The sequence below is a fragment of the Camelus dromedarius genome, chromosome 3 (assembly GCF_036321535.1).
Source record: "Camelus dromedarius isolate mCamDro1 chromosome 3, mCamDro1.pat, whole genome shotgun sequence".
Classification (NCBI taxonomy): Eukaryota; Metazoa; Chordata; class Mammalia; order Artiodactyla; family Camelidae; genus Camelus; species Camelus dromedarius.
In genome coordinates, this window is record NC_087438.1 from 109,258,011 (window position 1) to 109,275,712 (window position 17,702).

The 17,702-nt window shown below is 49.4% G+C and overlaps 1 protein-coding gene across 1 annotated transcript; it reads left to right on the forward strand.

Annotated features, from left to right (window-relative positions):
* The first annotated feature begins 494 nt into the window (after window positions 1–494).
* On the forward strand, window positions 495–14,276 carry SAP30L (SAP30 like). Its single transcript, XM_010987265.3, has 4 exons — window positions 495–1,213; window positions 5,057–5,179; window positions 7,397–7,495; window positions 9,041–14,276. The coding sequence occupies exons 1-4, from the start codon at window positions 1,010–1,012 to the stop codon at window positions 9,167–9,169; spliced, it is 555 nt and encodes a 184-aa protein (XP_010985567.1). The 5' UTR covers window positions 495–1,009; the 3' UTR covers window positions 9,170–14,276.
* The last annotated feature ends 3,426 nt before the right edge of the window (window positions 14,277–17,702 follow it).

Below are 17,702 nucleotides of genomic sequence, written 5' to 3' on the forward strand. Positions count from 1 at the left end.
TATGCCCTTCCGCGTGTCTGTCCCTCTGTGCCCCCGCCCACGTCTGTACTTCTGTCCGCCCCCGAAGGTGATCCTCTGTTCCTGCAGTCCAGCCCTCCGTCCTGCCAGGCCTCTGCTCACCATCCCTCCCCGGGCCCGGAGAGTCTGCGGCCGGGTTCCCCTCCCTCACCCAGGGAACTCTTCCTTCTTCCACTTTCTCTACTTTGAACCCATCCCAGCAGAGTCCAGGAAGTAGCCTGGCGCCGGGGACTGGCGGCCGTGAGGTCCAATGGGACATGTCAGCGGCGGCGGGGGCCCCGCCCATAGAGCGAACACGGCCAATAGAAGTGAGGAGGCAGGACTTCCGCTGCCCCGCGGAGGGCGGGGGGAGCGAACTGTTGTGGTGCGGAGCGTTGGGCGGGCGGCGGCCGGGCGGCCCAGGGGCTGCCGAGGGACTCGGGGTGCAGCCGAGCGGCTGCAGGGGTGGGGCGGGCCGGACGCGCCGCGGGGCCCGGGCGCCGCGGGTTCGAGGCCGGGCCCCGCGCCGGGAGGCCGTGCCACCCCGGGGGAGCTGCCCGGCAGCGAGTTTGCCTGGCTGCAGAAAGAAGGCGGGAGCCGGCGGGGGCCCTTCGAACCCCGCTGGCAACCCGGGCCTGGAGTCCCCGGGGAGCGGCTGCTTCCTGGGACGCCCTCCCGGACGTCCCCGCCGAAGGGTAACGGTTCAGGGTCCCCGGCAGAAGCCACCTCCGGGTGACTCCCAGCGGGGCCCTGCGAGCCGCGGGAGTCGACCCCGGGGCCGCGAGCGGAGAAGAAGGTGCTCGGCGGAGACGCGGCGGCGGGGGCCGAAAGAGCCGGAGAGCGGCGGAGCAGAGCCGGGCCTCCCGGGCGCGGAGCAGGGCAGCGCCTCGTCTGGAGACGGACTCTGGGACCCTCGAGTGCGGGGGTCTGGGCGACCTGCCCCGCGGGGAGCGGGGCCGCGGAGTGGCCTACGGGGGACCCTCCCCCAGAGGGGCCGGCCCGGGGCGGGGAGATGAACGGCTTTAGCACCGAGGAAGACAGCCGCGAAGGGCCCCCAGCTGCCCCCGCCGCCGCCCCCGCCCCGGGCTACGGCCAGAGCTGCTGCCTCATCGAGGACGGCGAGCGCTGCGTCCGGCCCGCGGGCAACGCCTCCTTCAGCAAGAGGGTCCAGAAGAGCATCTCGCAGAAGAAACTCAAGCTGGACATCGACAAGAGCGTGAGTCCGCCCCCGCCGCCGGCTGGGCCCGGGCGCACGGCCGCTCTCGGGCAGCTGCCCCGGGCTGCGGGCCGGACCCCGGGGCCCTCGTCGCCCTTTATCTAAAAACTGAGGAGTTGGACTCGAGCTTGCAAAGGCCGCTGGGCTCTGACAGGCTCTAACTGGGTCGCTTCCCAGATCCAGGAGGTTGGGGAGGGGGAGGCTCCGAGGACCCTTCTTGCCTGGGAAGATTTGACACTAGTTTTTGGTTCGTTTTATTGGTTTAGATATGGGAGCGGGAAGGGTTGGGTTCATTTTGTTGGCCCACGAAGGAGCAGATATTAGGGCGGGGGTGATTTGAAGGGACCCGGCTCTTCTCCAACTTCTCCCTCCTCGGATCCCTGTTATTCCTTCCGAAAAGGAAAGGTGGCAGTTACTTCCCTGCCTGCCGCGGCCTCAGCTTCTGCAGAGGGTCACCGAGCTCGCCGCTTCGCAGGCAGCTGTGGGGAAATAGGATTTTTCACGGATGTGGCAGAAGTAAGGCCAAGACCAGGTCTTGGGAGGTGGCTCTTGTAGACTGGAAGGAAAAAAATCCATTTTTATAGGGGTAACTTTTTTTCAGAAATGCCCGGGAGGGTGGGGTAGGTAATTTAAATTTGAATAGAGAAGTTTTCCTGGGTGATTTCACCACTTCTAGTTAACTATTCTAAAGATGTGCCTATTGTCAACCAATTAAGAACTTTTTAGCTTAACATCTGTTGCTGCGAGCCTTAAGTGGCTGCCTCTTGATTAGGAATTGGAAATAAATTAGTAGGGTATTTAATATTTGGGTAGACCGGCCAAGAGATTGGGTAGTTGACATCCATTCTCTTTTAGGAGCAGAATTTCCTCTTTGGGAGTGGGCATTGGGGGAAATCAGCGATTTCTCCTTAAACTGAAAGGAGACCCACTTTTCCATTTCTGATTTTGGTGCTGAAACTGAGGCCCAGGGATAGGAAATGACGGTGCCAAAGTCACACAGCACGTAAGAGGCTGGTTAGTTTCTTAAATCCGTTGTCTGATTTACTTCCAAGCCCCATACCTAAGCCTTGATTAAGTATTTATTAAATAAAAAAATCTTCCTACCCTTTCCTCCAGGCTCATCCCTCCCACCCCCAGTTTTCTCTTAAGTTAATGATTATATTTGCAAGTCTTGAATGGACAGATGCATTTTTTAAATGGTTGGGGGTGAGTTAATGGGCTTCTTATTATAAGTCTCTATCAATAAATGAATAAAGGAATGAAAGGAATTCATCTGAGAGCCAGCAACCGGCTAGACACTAAGGTGGCCTGGATTGGGACACGTGTTGAAGTGAAATGCGTAATTCTAAGACAGCAGTGAATTCATCCTCATGGAAACACTGCCCACCTTCTGTGTAGGTTGTTGGTGCCTTTACTTAAGCAGCTAATAATAATATTTTCCAGTCCTCGAAAAAAAGAAATTTCCAGTTCTTTTAAGCCTACCATCTGAAAATTGTGCTGCTGCAGCCAGAGCTGCATTTGCCTGTGACCCCACTGGAAAGCCTGCGTTGGGCTGTGTTGACCCTTCTACACACATTGTCTAGAAGAGAGGCAGCCTGAGCCTGGTACTAGAGTGACCAAAAGGTAATGTTTCTGAAGGAGTAGGGTTTCCAGGTAGAATCACTCATGGTTTGTTTCAAGGTGGTGTTATAGAGTCATTATTTCTGAAAGGGATTCTATTTCATTCTCACAGGCTTGGACAGGAATTCAATTCTAAGTAACTGCTGTGTTACAAGAATTTTTAGCTGTTGCAGAAAGTGAAACAGGAAAAAAAACCACTAGAGCCTTTTCTACCTCCCTCCTTCCTCCACCCGTAACTCCCCAGAGGCCACTGAGCTCTGAAATTTCTGAAAACCAGTATGTACTTGAAAATGGTGAAGAAGAAATAATGACTATTTAACTTGTAAAAGGGTTTAGCAGAGAACCTTTGTAAGTAATAGCACCTTAAACCCAGCTCACACAGTTCAGCTCCTTTCATGTAGACATTGGCGGTGTTCTGTGATTTATTAAGATATAATAAGCTTTCAAACATCCCTCCAATTGACATATATCTGCTTTTTTCTGGAGAAAAGTGGAAGTGGAGAATAGTGTAAGGAAAATGTGGGAGTAGGAAGGGACACATGGCAAGGGTCGGAAGGCCTAGATGACCTTGGCCGGGTCATTTCCCCACTCTTGAGTGGTGGCTTGAGTTTATCCCTCTAGAAAGTGAGATGGGGCCAGGGGGTTACTGGTGGTTGCTAAGTTCCCTTCCATCTAAGGTTCCATTACTCTGATGTCCTAACCTGAAATCTCCCAGCCACAGCTTTAGGAAATCACTTTTTCTGCCTGTCCTTTTTCCAAGGCTGATACCCTGTGAATTTGAGGAGCAGCTTAGTCTCAAATTTTCCATGTGGTTCTAGCCAATCTGAGTGCCGGGTTCCTGTCAGGGATGTAGAGTGGGCTGTGCGTGTGCTTTCTGCCCTGATGAAAGCTCGTCCAGTAGTCTATACGTCAATTAGACAGTATTCTTTGGGACAATGACACGTGCTGTGTCTGAAAGGCCTTTGACAGAGGGAAATCTGGCAAAGCTATTCCAATTTGTAACCATGTGTACATGTGGCTTTTACTGGCCTAAGCTGCTTTTAGATGCAAGGGGCTGCCCATGTCGATGCAACAGCACGTACTGGATACCTGCTGCCTGCAAGACACCATCACAGTATAGACTTAAAACTACTCATGACTCACTGATCCAACCACATGAAAGTGCTAATTCATCTGAATAAAAAGCAATTTTCATTATTTTCTCCATGAAAAGGCCTGAATTAATTATGCTGATTTCCTATCAGCTTACTTTTTTATTTTTAAGCACTTGAGGAACAAGCTCAAATTCAGAAGAATATTTGTGCAACATCTGGTTCCATGTCACCAACCCCGAGTCATTTACATAGCCATTCAGTTGGTTAGGTTTTGGAATGGTTCCTCCAGCCGACCGTGGTACTTACGTTCTTAATAAAAACCCGTTGGTCACATCTGAGCTGCTGTTGCCACTCTGGCTTACTGTTACGCCTCTAGCCTGCATTAGACAATCAGCAGGAGTATCCAGCTTCTTTTCTGTGGTTCCCCTTGTGGATCAGATGTGTGGTGATGCAAGAATTATAAATTGAGACAGAAATAAAAGTTTTTCAGAATAGTAGCTGTTGTCAGTGTAAAAATAAAATGTCCCGTACAGTCCCTACTCTCCTGCTCCCAGGGGCAGTGCATTCCAGCCCAGTGAAAGGTCCTAGCTCCTACAGGTCTGAAAATGTCATATCACTCCTGCTTCAGAAACCCTGGGGGACTCTGTCTTGTCTGAAGGGAAGTCCAAGCTGTTCTCGCGCCCACTACCCCTGAATTTCTTGTGATGCTCCTATCCAGGGAGTGACAGGGTCACCGTGGGGCCTCCTCACTCCCGCCTTCAGTCAGCCTCATTTGAAACTTAAGTGTGGGCTCTTACCACCTGGAATGCTTCCTGTCTGCCTCCAAGTCTGCCCTGCACCCTGGCTAGCTCAGCCTCAGAGACCTCTCCCTTTGCTGAATCCATCCTGTTTGTCGTCTTTACTGCTTAGAGGGATTTGGTTTATAATACACCGCCCAGTGTGATGGTAGCGTTCTCTGTGAGGGCGTCTCCTTCTGCAGCTCGGTAGTAACTCTGGAAATTCCGGGCTGCATCTTGTTCTTCTTTCTCCCTCCAGTGCCTCATCAGGGAGAGGAGCCCCACAGTTTGACAGATCCCTGTTGCTGTTTCCCTGGAATTGGCAACTCTGACTTTAATTTGCTTCCCTTCAGGTAAGGCACCTGTATATCTGTGACTTCCACAAAAACTTCATCCAGAGCGTACGAAATAAAAGGAAGAGGAAGACGAGTGACGATGGTGGAGATTCTCCTGAGCACGACACTGACATTCCTGAGGTAAAGGTCCAAAACTTCAGCTTGAGAAGGCTGGGAGGCTGGGTTCTCATCTGATCCTTACCTCTGGCCTGGTCTAAGCAGTAACTTGAGTCCTCTTTGGTGTGGTTTATTTGAAAAGTGAATCATAGAATCATGGTAATACGGAATCTGGGAGTTGAGAGCTTGGAAATCAGCCAGTCTGACTGCCCCACCTTTTTACAGACAGGCACAGACACTTGGGGTCACACGTGTATCTTGGGGGCTCCGATCCAGTGTCTTCTCCAGTAGGCCATGCTGCCTTTCTTCAAGAAGCCCCTGACAAATGCACCATATAATACAACCACAATGTCAAGGTTTTTAAAACTTTGTTTTTGCCTTTAAAGTTGAAGGCTGAGTGAATGTGTATGGATTGAGGGAAGCCACTCCCCCTGTTCTGTGGTGTGCAAAGTGAAGGTGTAACTTGTCAGGTCATACCCGCTCTGAATCTCCATCAGTCTCTGATTCCTGGCCCAGGCTCGTTCCCAAAGATCTATTCCAAGGTCAGTTACCCAGGGCCAGGGTTTCTCAACCCTGGCACTTTTGACACTGGGGGCCAGGTAACTCTTCACGGTGGGAGCTACCCTGTGCATCAAAGGATGTTTAGCGGGATCCCTGGCTTCTAGCCACTAGGTGCCAGGCATACCACCCTCTGAGTCGTGACAGTCAAAAACTGTCTCCAGACATTGCAGGTGTCCGCTGGGGGCAGACTCATCCCCTGTTGAGAACTACTGCATAGACAGAGAGCCCCAGGCTTCTTAAACCAGAGGCCCACCTTTCCTTCAAGGTGCCAGTGTCTGTTAAGCAAGGCTACTGGGAGGAATATCGGATTTCTCTCTCTCTAAATTGTTTTCGCTTAAGACTCAGCAAAAGAAGAACCATTTATAATGTACATTGAATATTTGACACATGAATATTTCATAAGGCAACCGCCTGTTAGCACTCAGAGTGAAAATGACTGTGTAGGAATAGAAAGAGTAGGCGGGCCTTTGTCTGCAGATGTGGAAGAAACCTTTGAAAATATGTCCCTTTCCCTCTGCCCCTCCCTATGTCCCCTTTTCTGGCGTTGGTTTACAGTATCTTTCTGATGCCTGTAGCACTATTATTATTATTTTTGCGAAGAAATGGATATATTCACTTTCTAAATGCTTTTCACAAAAAGGGGGGGGGTAGAGGAATGTTTTGAAAAAGAATGAAGGACTTTGGTCCCTCTTATTGATAATTCATTTTGTTTTTAAGTGCTCTCCACCTGCCTGAAGCAAGAACGTCTCTTTTAGAGGCAGGTAAAGGCAGCCCAACCTTCTGGGCCTTCAGTATTTCATGACTGTGCAGCTTTCCTCTTTCCCGTGTTAGAAAAAGAAGGGAGGGTCCTTTCCCCAGTGTTATGCAGCCATCTGCAGAGACCACGACCCTACCCTGCTGATTTGCACATCGGCTCCAGTAGCTCTGAGCTCTCTCTGGAGGGTCGCTAAGGATTCTAGTGCCCGCAGGCTGAGCCCGGGGAAGAGCTGTTTGAGAATTCCCGTCTTTCCCACTGTGCTCCACGCCCCTCTGTCTGGTCCAGGCCAAGCTCTGGCCTGTCCTCCAGGATGTGTGTCTGCCTTTACCTTGGCTCTTTGTGCTTGCCACCCCCCTAGCATCAGCATCCCCAGCTCCACCTCACCGTTTCATGTCTGGATCATTGCTGTAGCGTCTCTCTCTGCCGTCTCCCTAGCCCCAGCCAGTCGTCCCTGCAAACCACCACAGATCCATCTTCCTAGAACAGCACCCTCCCACATTGGCTCAGCTCCTCCTGCTTTTCACGACACGCTGTCACTCAGTCTCACCTTTTAAACCCATCACCAGTGCCTCCGACCCTCTGGCCCGTGTGTTCATCTCCTGGCTTTCCGAGCTCATGGCCTTCTCTCTCATTCCCTACTGTATCTCTGTTCCTCTCTGCCTTTCTGAACCCTGCCCCTCCTTAGCATAAGCTTCACCACCTCCATCAGCCTCCTGGGACCACCTTTCCCCAGCTGGAATTCCACTTCCATGGTTGTTTCTGTCTCCCAGCCAGTTACTAGTCCTCAGTGGACCATTTCTAAGACTTCTTTGTAGTTCTCTCCATCCCCACCCCTACCTAGTGTAGTGCTAGGCACATCGTGGGCTCTCGGTGAGTCATGGCTGGTCAGGTGATGGATAATGTGTTTCTCCTCTTCTCTCTAGGTTGATCTGTTCCAGCTGCAGGTGAACACTCTCCGACGTTATAAACGACACTACAAGTTGCAGACCAGACCAGGCTTCAATAAGGCCCAGTTAGCAGAAGTAGGTAGACAAAATTACGCTCTAAAAAGGGAGAGCCAGCACTGAACTTCTGTTGGTGACCTTGATTCTCCCTCCTGCTGTGTGTCTGTTGATCGTAATCCCCGCTCTCCCTCTGGAAGCAACTTCCATTTCCCTCTTTTGCACAATTTAGACTCCCCCAGCTTTAGACCTAGAAAAGCCTGATTTTCATAAAAGAAACCAGGGCGCAGAGAAAAGAAAGGACTTGCTTAAAATCACACAGCAAGTTGGTAGCTTGGAATCTCAAGACTCCTGATTCTAAGTCCTGAGTGTTCTTTTGTTTGTTCATGTGTTTGAATCTTGTTTTGCAAGATTCTTTCCAGTTATGTTCCATTCTGCACATTGGGTGTGTCACATTAATCATCCCCAAACCTTCACTCAGGTTCAGTAGGAGCTATTTTTCTTTCTTTGGTTTTTTTCCTTGATTTCTTCTACTCTGATGTTAGCAATGGAAGTATTTATTATAATGAAAGGAGCCCAAGAACGGTTCCTCCTGCCCTGAACCCTTAACACAGTTCCAGGCATGGGGTGGGGTGGGGCGCTCCATGGGCATTGTTTTAATACACTGACCGCCTGCTTTGATGCTTCTGGTGCTGTTGGCATTTGTGTGGGAGCCCTCTCATCCCTTTCTAAATGTGTTTTTCTGCCTGTTGTAGAAAAACTTGGAAAATGATGAAAAGAAAAATACAACCCCACCATCCAGAGAGAAGCACTCGGTAGTTCTAGTTCTCTGACTCCCTTTTCCTCTGTCCTCGACACCTCGGTCCGTCCAGAGATGTCCCTAGAGGCTCACAGCCCCGTTGGTTTGTGGTCCTTCCTCTAGGGGTTTCTTGCTGATCCATCATTTTTTCTTAAACGTCTCCATCAGCATCCAGATAAAACATAGACGCAGACAAGCCTTTCTTACTTCAAGATAACATTACCCACTTGCCAGTGTCCACCCCTGATGGAAGGGATGGGATGAGGTGGGGCAAGAGAAGATCTGCCTTCCCAGGGCTTGTAAATAAGTCAAAGTTCAGGAATATAGAGTAAATGATGAATTTTTTTTTCAAATCTGATACGTCTTTCAAGAGGCAGTTCTGTACTATTTAGATGATTTTTTGGGGTCAGGCACTTACATCTGTTCAGTTGGCTGTTTATTTGACACAGTTTTAAAAAGACAGTTTTCTGCCCAGTTCCAGGGCCTGAGAGGTTGTGGTCAGAGCTAGCCAGTCAGAGCCGTCCCAGCCTCTTCCTCCATGGGGATGACCTTGACACTATGCCGTGGTTGGCTGCCACTGAAATAGAAGTCCACCATGGGAGTATTGTGGGTTAAAGTGCCACTTTTGGAAGCCCGGAAAGCAAGTCAGCTGAACCTGGGGGAGAAGGGCGTTCTGAGCGTTCAGCACCGCAGGGCGTCCTGCGGTCGCCACCGCCCCTCCCGCACTCTGGAGCCACCTGCTCTTTCCTCTTTTGCACGACTTAGAATTTGTGGCCCTGATTTATCCGTGGTTTAATGGACTTTGTTTCCCCCCACCCCCAATGCAGACTGTCAGCCGACACTTCAGGAACATACCTGTGAATGAAAAAGAGACCCTCGCTTACTTCATCTACATGGTGAAGAGTAACAAGAGTAGACTGGACCAGAAGTCAGAGGGCGGCAAGCAGCTCGAGTGAGGGTGAAGCCTGTCTCCAGGAAGTGACGCGTAATGCTTCACGCACAGGTGATATCTGCTACATTTACGCCCACAAAGACTGTTAGATTTTATTGTAAATAAAAAAGTTTGAATGATGAATGCTGTAAATCTTTTCAGTCAGGAGGATTATATTCTCATGATTCAGCATGTTTGTACAAAGACTTTCTTTTAAGACAACTCCTGGACTTAAAATACAAGATCAGAAAAAGAATTAAAGGAAAACAATGCATTGCCATATGCAACAAAGCGTGAAGTCAGTTCTACTGGAAACGTGGGACGACAGATATTTTGGTAGTCACCTTGCAGTTCCGCGCCGCCACCCGTGAGGGCAGCCCTGGCACAGCGGCGAGGTTCGGCTGACGGTGGAGGTGCCCGAGCAGACCCGGTCCGCTGGGAACTCAGATGCCCCGCTGTGTCGGGGGCTTTGTTACTTATCAGCAAATCAGTCTGACCGGTCCCCTCACCGGCCCTGTGCCTTGCACACAGTAGGCACTCAGTCACCGCTTGCTGGCTTATCCAGCTGTCACTAACAGTGCCAGCCTTGTAATATCTGCTTCCCACCTCTCGGTATTGAGACCTCTGCCGTTTCTGTTGCTCACCATTTAACTTCTAGCATGTGGAGATCCTGGTGCACCAGTGGAGGTTTCAGATCAGACGAGGACTTCAGGGCAATCTCATGTGCCAAGCTGTATTTGTGGAGGTTCCAGAAACACTGATGTGGACCCGCTCCCAGGAGCTGTGGCCCTTTGTGCACCCCTCCACGCTTCATTCTTTGGGATGAAGTTATGTATTATGACTTCAGCCATGCTCTTGGGCGAGAAAAGCTTTGATAAAAATGGAGATACTTAGTTGTTGGGGGCTCATGTCTTCAGAAGTAACTAATCCTTAGTTCACAACCAAAAGGAAGCTGCCAAGGGCCAGGTGATTCCTGCTTGAAAGTCCAGCTCTGGGATAGAAGGTCTGACTAGCCTTGATTTCCTGAGCCTGGGGGTCAACAGCAAATCATGGGCTTAAACGACAAAGGTCAGTGCCATCTGATGTTCATTTCTGTGAGCAATTTGCCTCCCTCTTGGGAAAGATTGCTAAAGTTTATTTTTCTTAAGTATTAAAAATTACCTGATTTTTATGTTCAAAAACTCAGATTCCTCTATCTAATTATATCAGGGCCAAAGTATTGTTTGAAAACAAAGCTTTATATCCAAAAGCATGCTTTTGCAAAATTTTCTAATCAGTATGTTGGGGGTGGGCAGAATGTGGACTGGGGTGGGAAGAAAAAGAAGAAAGGACTTGAATTCTAGTTCTGACCATCTTGACATATGTTGTGGTCAAAAGTATCACTTTTTACTCAGTTTTCATTCTGAGTTCTTTCTTAAGCCTTAAAGAATAAAAGCAACAGTGGACAGCCTGGCCTGGCAGAGTTTTAGTGTCTCACAGATGGCTCAATCTTAGCGTCAGCACAGAGAAGTCAGAACGAAACCACGCCCCTGCCCAAGCAGGGCGGTGGGGCGCCCAGGGACTCGGCCTGCGGAACGTGCGTTCCGCGCGTAGGGACCGGGCCGCCACTCACCGAGCTTTCACCAGTGTTCACGATGCATGCTAGAAAACTGCAGCCTTTTAACATATATAAATGAATGTACATAGCGCATACTCTAGACCATGGGGGCTCTTAACTTTCACACACCTGACTGTGGATGGCTTGTCAGGGTGCTCTCTGCGTGTTTTCCGCCATTCAGATTCAATACGTATTTAGAGATTGTCTCACTACTTACAGCTGAAGGCTGTTGATGTGTAGGAATCAAGAAGGCTCAAAAGTCTGTGGCTTATGTAGGTTTTTTTCCCTGACAAGCTGAGTTAGAAAGGTTTTGAAGACTTCAAACACCAAACCGCCTTTGTCAAGAGGAGTGTTTTCTCATCAGGCTGGAGTTCGGGGGCAGATGGAGTTAAGGTACTGGTAACCTGCTCTCTGGAAAATGTCTCTGTCTTATTGAGAAAAGAAGCGTATCTTTCTGATGTTCAAACCAAAATTGTGGGTGTGTAGGTCACATTACTGCTTCTTGAGCAGCCAGTCTGTGTTCCCGGTTGAGAGAGACGGCAGTACATTTCTGTACAGGAAGTCGTGGTGTCGGGCTCCATCCGTTCAAGTGTGTCTGTCAGCGTGCTTTTGTGCCCAAGTGAAGCCTGGGGAAACCTTTCACCCTCGGCCAGATGCCGTGTGCACGCGAGTCCCGCACCATCCTTCCTCTAAAGAGAGGTCCTTTGGAAAAAAGGGGAGTTTGTGGTGTCTTTTCAACCTTTGATAACACGTCAAGTGAGGGAAAAGACAGAGCTCTCTGAACTTAGGCTTTTCTTGTGTGCAGAAATCTGTTCTTTCATCAGACCACTAAGCCACTTGCCTTAGCTCTTCTGCGGTTTCCCATGGCTTGATCTGCGGGCAGGAGACTTCTGTCTGTTAGAAATGGCTGGACCCTCCACAGCAACTGGGTCTGGCTTCGAGGAGCAGTGGGGTTTGGGGAAAGCAGCACTCGCTCATCATGGCTGCCTGCATTTTGATACCACCTGTCAAGGACCCGCTTCTTTCTCTCCACCTGTAATGTCGCAACATTGCCTTCTCTCCTCTTGGTGCTCCTGGGCAAAACTGGAATGTGAAAGCCAGAACTGGCGTTGTCTTCTTAAAGAGCAGGCCCCTGCCTCGGTTGCAGCCTCGTGTGGTTCTTTCTTATGCCCTGAAGGTTGTTACGTGGATTGTCACCATCCTGCCATTCACATCGCTTCGTTTTAAGGCTTTTAAAAAACGGACAAACTTCTTATTTCGACGAACGAACTCGGCAACAGCAGGTGAAAAACATTGTAGCTGTATCCCTTGAAAGATTGAAACCAAAGGGTTCAAGACCAGTGATGTAACAGGAAGAGAAATTGCACTTGCGTGTTAACAGCTGCCAAGTTAGCTGTTCTGTCTTAGCTAGAAAGTCACCACTTGTCTTCCAGAGAATAGACATGCATAATTGTTTGCAGCTGAAATGTTGCATCTAACCTTGGCATTTCGGCTGTTTATTTTGTGGAAACTTTTTTGTTAATACTCTGCAGGGCAACTGCCTGGTAGAAAGGAGAAGGTGGGAGAGAAGCTTACTCTGGGGCCCGACTGTGCATCCCAGAGTTGCTGCTGCCCAGAAATCATCTGAAGGCTCTGTCATTACAATGAGAGGATCCACGAGGCGGGAAGAGCCTGTAAGTCGTCCAGTCCAGTCTCCCCATAGGTGCTGACATTCTGCCTCCAGCCGTCCCGACATGGGTTTGAGCAGTCTGGGCTTAAACACCTCTGAGGACAGAGTACTCACTACCTCCTGGGGAAGCCTGTTCTCTCTTTGTAAACCTCTGGCTTTTCTGTGATCCCTCTAATTTCCATCTCAGTCTCTGCTCAGTGGGGGCCACGATGAACGAGACAGTTGGCCAAGGACCTGGTTGCTGCCACGTCTCAGGGCACAATGCTTGTCTTTTGGAAAGGAGCCACTAGCAGTTAGACACTGTGGTGCCCTGACTGTCCTTCCTCCTGAGTACTGGTCCATTTAGTGCCTTGTTGGAAATGTTGAGGCAGCCCCATCAGCCTGGTTAGGCTCTGCTTGCTGAAGCTGATGGGGGAGGTCAGGGGAGAAGGGAGTGCTAGCAGCCTGCTGAAAACTGCCTTAAAGTGGGCAGGGCCTTCGTTTTGTGCTCGCCTTGTAGAAACTACCACTCACGTGGCTCGGGGGAAGTTTCTGCTGGGAGATTTTAAAGTGTGACTGTTGCTCTGTGTGATGGCCGCTGAGGGCTCGCACCTTAAGATTCATGGAAGGACTTTCACACACATCGTTTTTACCGAGAAAACAAAGCTTAGGAACTTGGGGGAACCACGTGTGTTGGTGTCAGAGAAGTACGCATTTTCATGCTGCAAAGTCCTGTAAGTTTGCTGTTGCCCGGTCATTGATTTTTAAAGGTGGGGAAACTAAAATTTCCAGTAGACTTGGCCAAGCCCCGTGCCATCACCTGGACCCGCCCCTCGCCCTTCTGACCCGCCCGGCGCTCTTTCACTTTCCGACTTGCAGCTGGGCTGTAACCCAGCCTGGCTGAGCTGCCCTCAGGTTCTTGAGACCGTGCGACTGAGCGGAGGCTCCCAAGGCCAACCTGGCTCTCAGGGACTGTAAGCCAACCTGCAGAACTCGAGTGTGTGAAAGCATTGGGAAGGCAGTCTGGCGAGTTTTGCAAAACAAGTGGGAGGGGAGAACAGAAGTAACCTATCATTTAAAACCAAGGTTCAAAAATTCCGGTGGGAAATGTAGCGTTGTCCTAGAATCTAAATTCTCATGGAATGGACTTGCTCTGTGGGTCAGACTTCAGCCTTTCAGGTGGTCCTTTGAGGTTGAGTGATTCAAGTGGCCCTGACTTGGACAAACACAGCTCTGTGGTCCTGCCGCCCATAGCCCCCGTCCCTGTTTCTGAGAGAGGCGGTTGCACTGAAGGGCAGGTGGGCTCAAAATCATGCCCTGGGAAGCATGACGCTTTAGGGGTGCCTTTGTCTTCCTTTTGTTTGATTATAGACTCTTTCCAAGTTTGTGGTTAGGAAGGGTGGAGTTGATCTGATGTTTTCAGGTGGATTCTAGCCTGGGGCAAGGCGGGACCTTTTCTTAGGGTAGAAATGTCTACACTCAGTTATTTCATCAAGCTTGCATTTTCAAACACTAACCCTTCTGTTGCTTCCACTTAATGAATCCATCTTTGCCAATGACAGGGTCATGCGGGAGCTGTCTGTATTCTGTTATGACCATTAGAGTGTTTTGGGGTGCAGATTGTTGTTGTTTTTTTTTTTTTTTCCATTTTGTAACTGCCTTATTGAAAAGCAAGTGCCCTTCCATTTCAGGCCTCCTCATACTGTACGTGTTTCCTTCCAGATCTGGGGGATCATTTGTATTTTAATTCTGTAATCTATGGCTCTGTACTGTTGACAGGCTCTCAATTCTGTGGGGTCTCCTTAGTATGTATGTGACTTTTCATGTTGCAATATCACAGATGGGACGGCCCGACTTTCGCTCTTAATAAACGATCTGAATGAGAAATGAGAGACACTCTGTTGTTCTCTTTGAACGTCCACATGGAGTTCAGATGCCTTCACTTGCGCGTTTGGCCCCTGGCTGTGCAGGACAGTGACTGGTGACAGCTCCTCCCCTCCCGCTTCCGTTCCCAGTGCCCACCGCACGGGTTCAGATCCAGAAATCACGTGCAAAGAGATGGACTGCAGTTCGATGGCCTGAGTCTGGAGCTGAGTGCCGTGTAGATTACCAAGGGCTTCACTCCGGGTCTTAAGTTATCCATCTGTGAGAGTTCTAAGTAAACTGGATGGAGGGATACAAATTGAAATGTTGGGGTGTGGGGTAGGGAGAGCATGCTGCAGACTGGAAAGCTCAGTCTTTCTAAGGGCAGCCCCACTTGGCTCTGCCTGTTGTTGCCATGTGGCATGCCAGCCCTGTGTGGCCATTTCTCACAGTTGGTCAAGAGGAGCTGGGGATAGACCTTTATATAAATATTCCGGTGTTTAAATGCCTCAAAAACTTATTTTTAGCAGTGCACGGGCTAGCATTTCTTCACCTGTAAAGCCTTGCTATGTAAAGTTGGTCTATCACCTGAATGCTTGTTGGAAACAGTGGAATCTCTGCACTACCTCGCCTGCTAGCGGCTGCTCGATCAAAGGCCCCAGGCTATCTGACTGAGTGGGTTGGCAGACGCCCCTGAAGCCTCTGGGATAAAGCCCTTTGCCCAGCCAAGCCTCAGACGCAGGTCTTCCATTTCAAATCTGTCACTAGTGTCACTTTACTACATCTCTGTCCTCAGCAGAATAGGAAGAAATGCAGCGAGTGGTTCCCTTCATGTTAGCCAACTAGAAGTAACACGCTAGCTCTGAAATTTTAAACAGCACCGAAATTTACTAAGTACAGCTTCTCCCCTCAGTACCCTCACCCTCTCCCATTCCACTCCCATGTAAATACTGTGAAGGTTGACTTTTCGGGAGGCATTTTGGGGGCAAGGAGGGTGGGGAGTCTCAGCTGTCACCAGGAGTTCACAGGGTCAGTGATGGACTGCTGCCAAAGGATGCCATTTTTTAGGGGATCCCTGAGTCAACTTCCAGATGGCAAAGGAAGCTCCAGTCTTCACACTGTGTCATCTCTTGATTTGAAGTGTGACATAAGCAGTTCCTTCCACTTCTCTGTCTGCCCTCCCTTCCCTTCATATGTAACCAGGTGGCCTCTGAGCCCTCACACACTGAACCTAGGAGAAGTGCTTTGTTGCCAGGCTTCTCCCTAATTGTCTGACCCCTGCTGGAGTTGACCTCCTTTGAGGATCCCACTGACATCCATCGTGATGGAAGGATGAACCCACTATCTTACTGTCCCATTAGGGCAGAGGTTCCACTAGGAACCAGACGTCTTTTTTTCAAAACAGACCTTTAGAATACTGAGTTGAATATCAGATCAGCTGAGGTGCAGCCTCTTTGAAAGGTGGCACTTGCCACCTCCCATTCCCATCAGAATCCCCTGTAAGAACTCTGTTACAATGCTAGTTCCTGGTTCCCCATCCCAGATTCTCAGTATGAAAAGTGCAGGGATTGAATTCCAGGAATATGACTTCTTAAAATGTCCCCAGGTAAGACTTAAGCTCAGTAAAGTGGAGAAATTTAACCTGGTCTAGATGTTTTCCAATCCAGCAGTTTCAACCTCATCAGGAATATTGCTAAGAAATTCCCAGTAAGACCTACTTAGCGAGAACCTCCCCAAGGGCGGCTCAGGAAACTACTTTTACAAAACTTCCCGAGGAATCTGCACATCCAGGTTTAGAAGCCACTGAGTCCAGCCCTCTAAGGCCCAGGGAGGGAAAGCAGCTACGTTCAGTCTCAAACAGCTCGGAAGGGTCAGAGCTTGAGCAAATAGGGTGCCATGCACAGCCAGAAAGACACTGTGAAGATGAATTATTGGCATAGACGATCTTCAATCTGGGTGTGGGTGGGAGCCAGAATGAAAATAATCCACGGGTCCTAGCATGGTGCCCGGCGTGGAGGAGGACACTCCAATTCTGGAATTGAATCTTCCATTTACTTAACAGTTTTTTAGTTTATAAGGACCTTCCACATTCAAATGTGATAATATTCACCAAGTGCAGTGTGCAACCTGTTACTAGCTTTACAGACAACGATCCATCCACTCTGATGACAATCATATCAAGTAGGAGCTGTTGTTAACTCCAACTTATAGAGGTGTAAATGCAGGCTGGGAGAGGTTGAGGAACTGCCCAAGTAACAGAGCTAGAGGCACTCGGGGGAGCGAGTCCAGGGGTTGTCTGAGCCTAGGGACACTTGTCAACTCCACCATCAAAGAACTCAGGAATGAGCACCACGCTTTGAAGCAGTGCAGCGAAAACAGCTCCCCTTGTCCTGATCAACCGGATTCACTAAACTTTAATGAGGGATTCCTAGAAGTCACTAAGACTCTAGTTAGAAAATTTAATAGGGTTTAATGGAGGTTAACAAGGTACATCCAACTTTCCAGCCAGGTTTTAACTTAACAGAGCTGAACCGAGGTTAACAAGCCCAGGAGGTGTAAAGGCACCTGCATGATTTAATGGGGTTAATGAAACTGTCAGAGGCTGGCCGGGAGGGACAGAGCTGGAGCACGCTGCGGCTAATGAGTCAATCTGGTGAGGTCAACAGGCTTTTATTAAGCAGCAGAAGCCTGCCCTGTCTTGCCCTGGGCACCACAGGGGTAGCAAGGAAGAGAAGACCACAACCAACATGCCAACCATGGTTAGTCCCGGTTGGTAGGATTTAGAATTTCACTTTCTCCTTTGTGCCTTCTTGGTGTTATCTAAATTGTTTATAATGGGCATGAATCATTTTCACCAAAACTGTGAAATAGCCAAGCAGGTCTTTTAAAGTCGTCTCAAAGCACTTTCCCTTGAATAGTTTGTTACATATTCCTGAAACCTGTAGAAAACAGTAAGAGAAGTAGGAACAAGAGCAATAAGACAGTCTTAAATTGGGGCAGCAGTTACTACAGAGGGTGTCACCCACTACTTCCACGGGTTCCTGTCGCGCAGTGTGAAACAGCAGTGTGCAAAGTCCTGCTGGTCAGCGGGGAAGTCAAAGCACATCCTCTTCTCCCTCCCAGATTGCTGGAGTTTTTTCCACTGAGCACTTTCTAGGTGACAGGTCCAAGCTGAGCACTTTACTATGAAATAAGTACTATTATTCTCTCTCTGTTTTATAGACAAGGAAAGAAGTTTAGAAAGGGGAAATGGCTTGTCCAGGGTGACCAGAAGGTGGTGAGGATGAGCCAAACTTCTCCACCCAGATAGGGGGTCAGGCCTGTGTGACCCCAGAGTCCACTGCACCTTGCTGCCCACTAATTGGATACGCTAATATCTCCCGGGAGCATGGTTTAGAACCGTGAAGAACTGTCAATATAACAGAGGACTGGTTTTAAAAGTATTACACA

Excerpts from the sequence above, each read along its gene's own strand:
- SAP30L (XM_010987265.3), top strand. The coding sequence starts at position 1,010 with ATGAACGGCTTTAGCACCGAGGAAGACAGCCGCGAAGGGCCCCCAGCT. Across the intron at positions 1,214-5,056 it reads AGCTGGACATCGACAAGAGC|GTAAGGCACCTGTATATCTG; the intron begins GTGAGTCCGCCC and ends GCTTCCCTTCAG. Across the intron at positions 5,180-7,396 it reads ACGACACTGACATTCCTGAG|GTTGATCTGTTCCAGCTGCA; the intron begins GTAAAGGTCCAA and ends TCTTCTCTCTAG.